Source organism: Squalius cephalus, assembly GCF_949319135.1.
Source record: "Squalius cephalus genome assembly, chromosome: 21".
Lineage (NCBI taxonomy): Eukaryota > Metazoa > Chordata > Actinopteri > Cypriniformes > Leuciscidae > Squalius > Squalius cephalus.
This window is the reverse complement of record NC_137142.1, coordinates 35,748,217-35,753,216: the sequence shown is the minus strand read 5'-3', so window position 1 is coordinate 35,753,216 and position 5,000 is coordinate 35,748,217. Positions and strand designations below refer to the sequence as shown.

The window sequence follows — 5,000 nt, the reverse complement described above, 5'->3', positions numbered from 1 at the left end:
TGTGGGTCTGCGAGAGTCTGAGTGAGTCAGGATGAGTCTGCAAGAGTCTGCATGAGTCTACGTCAGTCTGCATGAGTCAGAGTGAGTCTGCAAGAGTCTGCATGAGTCTGCATGAGTAAGAGTGAGTCTGCATGAGTAAGACTGAGTCTGAGTGAGTCAGAGTGAGTCTGAGTGAGTCAGAGTGAGTCTGTGTGAGTCAGAGTGAGTCTGCGAGAGTCTGAGTGAGTCAGTGTGAGTCTGAGTTTGTCTGAGTGAGTCAGAGTGAGTCAGAGTGAGTCTGCATGAGTCTGCGAGAGTCTGCGTGGGTCTGCGAGAGTCTGAGTGAGTCTGAGTGAGTCAGCGTGGGTCTACGAGAGTCTGAGTGAGTCTGCATGAGTAAGAGTGAGTCTGAGTGAGTCAGAGTGAGTCAGAGTGAGTCTGCAAGAGTCTGCATGAGTAAGAGTGAGTCTGCGTGAGTCTGCAAGTGTCTGAGTGAGTCTGAGTGAGTCTGAGTGAGTCTGCGTGAGTCTGCAAGTGTCTGAGTGAGTCTGAGTGAGTCTGCAAGAGTCTGAGTGAGTCAGAGTGAGTCTGTGTGAGTCAGTGTGAGTCAGAGTGAGTCAGAGTGAGTCTGTGTGAGTCAGTGTGAGTCAGTGTGAGTCAGAGTGAGTCAGAGTGAGTCAGAGTGATTCTGCGTGAATCAGAGTGAATCAGAGTGAGTCAGAGTGAGTCTGTGTGAGTCAGAGTGATTCAGAGTGAGTCTGAGTGAGTCTGCATGAGTCTGCATGAGTCTGCGAGAGTCTGCGAGAGTCTGAGTGAGTCAGAGTGAGTCTGCAAGAGTCTGCATGAGTCTGCATGAGTCTGCGAGAGTCTGCGAGAGTCTGAGTGAGTCAGAGTGAGTCTGCAAGAGTCTGCATGAGTCTGCGTCAGTCTGCATGAGTAAGAGTGAGTCTGAGTGAGTCTGCAAGAGTCTGCATGAGTCTGCATGAGTAAGAGTGAGTCTGCATGAGTAAGAGTGAGTCTGAGTGAGTCAGAGTGAGTCTGTGTGAGTCAGTGTGAGTCAGTGTGAGTCAGAGTGAGTCAGAGTGAGTCAGAGTGAGTCTGCGTGAATCAGAGTGAATCAGAGTGAATCAGAGTGAGTCAGAGTGAGTCAGAGTGAGTCTGAGTGAGTCTGAGTGAGTCTGCATGAGTCTGCATGAGTCTGCATGAGTCTGCGAAGTCTGTGTGGGTCTGCGAGAGTCTGAGTGAGTCAGAGTGAGTCTGCAAGAGTCTGCATGAGTCTGCGTCAGTCTGCATGAGTAAGAGTGAGTCTGAGTGAGTCTGCAAGAGTCTGCATGAGTCTGCATGAGTAAGAGTGAGTCTGCATGAGTAAGAGTGAGTCTGAGTGAGTCTGAGTGAGTCAGAGTGAGTCTGTGTGAGTCAGTGTGAGTCAGTGTGAGTCAGAGTGAGTCTGCGTGAGTCAGAGTGAGTCAGTGTGAGTCTGAGTTTGTCTGAGTGAGTCAGAGTGAGTCAGAGTGAGTCTGAGTGAGTCAGAGTGAGTCTGCAAGAGTCTGCGAGAGTCTGCATGAGTCTGCGAGAGTCTGCGAGAGTCTGAGTGAGTCAGTGTGAGTCTGAGTTTGTCTGAGTGAGTCAGAGTGAGTCAGAGTGAGTCTGAGTGAGTCAGAGTGAGTCTGCAAGAGTCTGCGAGAGTCTGCATGAGTCTGCGAGAGTCTGCGTGGGTCTGCGAGAGTCTGAGTGAGTCTGAGTGAGTCTGCAAGAGTCTGCATGAGTCTGCATGAGTAAGAGTGAGTCTGCATGAGTAAGAGTGAGTCTGAGTGAGTCAGAGTGAGTCAAAGTGAGTCAGAGTGAGTCTGAGTGAGTCTGCATGAGTCAGAGTGAGTCTGCAAGAGTCTGCATGAGTCAGAGTGAGTAAGAGTGAGTCTGAGTGAGTCAGAGTGAGTCAGAGTGAGTCAGAGTGAGTCTGTGTGAGTCAGAGTGAGTCTGCATGGGTTTGCGAGAGTCTGAGTGAGTCTGCATGAGTCAGTGAGTCTGCAAGAGTCTGCATGAGTCTGCATGAGTAAGAGTGAGTCTGAGTGAGTCTGAGTGAGTCTGAGTGAGTCAGAGTGAGTCTGCATGAGTCAGAGGAGTCTGCAAGAGTCTGCATGAGTCTGCAAGAGTAAGAGTGAGTCTGCGTGAGTCTGAGTGAGTCTGCGTGAGTCTGCAAGAGTCTGAGTGAGTCTGAGTGAGTCTGAGTGAGTCTGCGTGAGTCTGCGTGAGTCTGCGTGAGTCTGCGTGAGTCTGCAAGTGTCTGAGTGAGTCTGAGTGAGTCAGTGTGAGTCAGTGTGAGTCAGAGTGAGTCTGAGTGAGTCTGCAGGAGTCTGCAAAAGTCTGTAAGAGTCTGCGAGAGTCTGCAAGAGCTTGTGTGAGCGCCACCTACTGACGTCGAAGGCGTACAGCACGTTACACGCGCCCTCTGTGTCGTTCCTGCCGCCCCAGATGAAGATGGTCTCGTCCAGCAGGACAGCGGTGTGTCCGTAGCGCATGTAGGGAACCTCCCGAGTGTGTTCTCGTCCTCCGGTGCGCACCGGCGGCAGCTTCGTCCAGCGCAGAGACACTGCCGACACACATGCACATGAGACGCTCGCAGACACACACACACAAGACGCTCACATGAGACAATCACACACATACAAATCAGACACACACACACACACACACGAGATGCTTGCAGACACACACACACAAGACGCTCACATACGGATCCAGCAAACCTCAAAAACACCATTCAGTTTAACTCAATTAAACTTTATTTGTATAGCACTTCCCACTATTAAATTGTTTCAAAGCATCTTCACAAGAAATGCGATAACACTTTACAATAAGGTTCTTTAGTTAACACTAGTTATATTAGTGTGATACTACTAACATGAACTAACATGAACTAACATGAACTAACAATGAGCAGTACATTTGTTACTGTATTTATTAATCTTTTTTAATGTTACTTAATAAAAATGTATGTAATGTAATGAACCTTATTGTAAAGAGTGACCGGAAATGCTTGTTTCAATGTTACAATTTAAGAAGTATTCTGTTATCAGTCAGAGATGAGTGTCAAAGTAACGTCATATGACTGATACTCAGCTATAATATAATGCATGTGATGTCATGTGTTCAGACACATGAGACTTTCATCTGAATTTGAATATGCTGTTGAGCTGATTTGCATATGAGTGTGAGCGGCAGGTTTGTCCCTCACCGGTGTTGAAGACGTGCACGTCGATCTGCCGGAGCGTATCGTAGTCTTCCCCCGAGCAGTACCCGCCGAACGAGTACACCTTGTGCCCGACCGCCACCGCCGCATGGTTGACCCGCCGCGGGCCGCCCTCCAGGTGCACCGTCCAGCGTAACATCCCACGCCTAGACCTCCATCAGCACCATCACCAGCCGCATCACTGCTCCGTCAGACCAGCGGCCAATCAGAGGACAGCTGGGGGGGGTATTACACTTTATTAAAAGGATAGTTCACCCAAAAATTAAAATTAGCCCATGATTTACTCTCCCGTTTTATTAAAAAATGTCCTGGCTCTTCCAAGCTTTATAATGGCAGTGAATGGCTGTTTCTGTTTTGAAGTCCATAAAGTCCATGCACTTTTTATGATGGATAGATGCACTTTTTATGATGGATAGATGCACTTTTTATGATGGATATATGCACTTTTATGATGGATAGATGCACTTTTATCAGGGTTATATGCACTTTTATGATGGATAGATGCACTTTTATCAGGGATATATGCACTTTTATTATGGATAGATGCACTTTTATGATGGATAGATGCACTTTTATCAGGGATATATGCACTTTTATGATGGATAGATGCACTTTTATGATGGATAGATGCACTTTTATCAGGGATATATGCACTTTTATGATGATAGATGCACTTTTATCAGGGATATATGCACTTTTATCATGGATATATGCACTTTTATGATGGATAGATGCACTTTTATCAGGGATATATGCACTTTTATGATGGATAGATGCACTTTTATCAGGGATATATGCACTTTTATGATGGATAGATGCACTTTTATGATGGATAGATGCACTTTTATGATGGATAGATGCACTTTTATCAGGGATATATGCACTTTTATGATGGATAGATGCACTTTTATCATGGATAGATGCACTTTTATGATGGATATATGCACTTTTATGATGGATAGATGCACTTTTATCAGGGTTATATGCACTTTTATGATGGATAGATGCACTTTTATCATGGATAGATGCACTTTTATGGACCGAAAGGTTGGTGGTTCAATCCCCGGTTCCACCTGACCAAGTGTCGAGGTGTCCATGAGCAAGACACCTAACCCCAGCTGCTCCCGACGAGCTGGATGGCGCCTTGCATGGCTGACACCGCCGTCAGTGTATGAATGAGTGAGTGAATGGGTGAATGTGAGGCTATGTAAAGCGCTTTGGTGGCCATAGGTCTGTGAAAGCGCTATATAAATGCAGTCCATTTACCATTTACCATTATAAAGCTTGGAAGAGCCAGGACATTTTTTAATATAACTCAGATTGTATTCGTCTGAAAGAAGAGTGTCATATACACCTAGGATGATTTAAGGGCGAGTAAATCATGGGCTAATTTTCATTTTTGGGTGAACTATCCCTTTAAATCATTTAAAGACAATTAAACATACACTTTACAACTCATGACATTTAGCAAAAATTAATTCACCATATCTAACAATGCACAACATTTCTATATAATTCCATGCATTTTCTAATTCCTCTATATTCTCCATACTAGTAGATTTAAAAATCTAATTTAATTCTTACTTTTATTAAAACTCTTAAAAACTTGTACTACATCCCGACCAACTTCACCTTCTAGTTTTTCCTTTCTTGTCAGATAAAGAGCCATTTTCGCTTTTCCAATAACAAAGTTAGCAAGCCATTTTTTCTCTCTTTTTTTTAAAAACTTGAAACCAAAAATGAAACCAACCTTTAAACAACATTACTTTAA

The 5,000-nt window shown here is 45.0% G+C and overlaps 1 protein-coding gene across 3 annotated transcripts in view; it reads right to left on the bottom strand.

The window, feature by feature from the left end:
- The window catches only part of klhdc3 (kelch domain containing 3), a 53,378-nt gene that overhangs the window by 46,715 nt on the left and 1,663 nt on the right, over positions 1-5,000 (bottom strand). For all 3 annotated transcript variants that reach the window (XM_079854837.1, XM_079854839.1, XM_079854838.1), the window contains exons 2-3: positions 3,215-3,445; positions 2,393-2,569 (exon numbers count right to left, since the gene is read on the bottom strand). In XM_079854837.1, coding sequence (XP_079710963.1) covers positions 2,393-2,569; positions 3,215-3,368 — 331 coding nt within the window. In that variant the 5' untranslated portion in view covers positions 3,369-3,445. The remainder of the gene's footprint in view (positions 1-2,392; positions 2,570-3,214; positions 3,446-5,000) is intronic.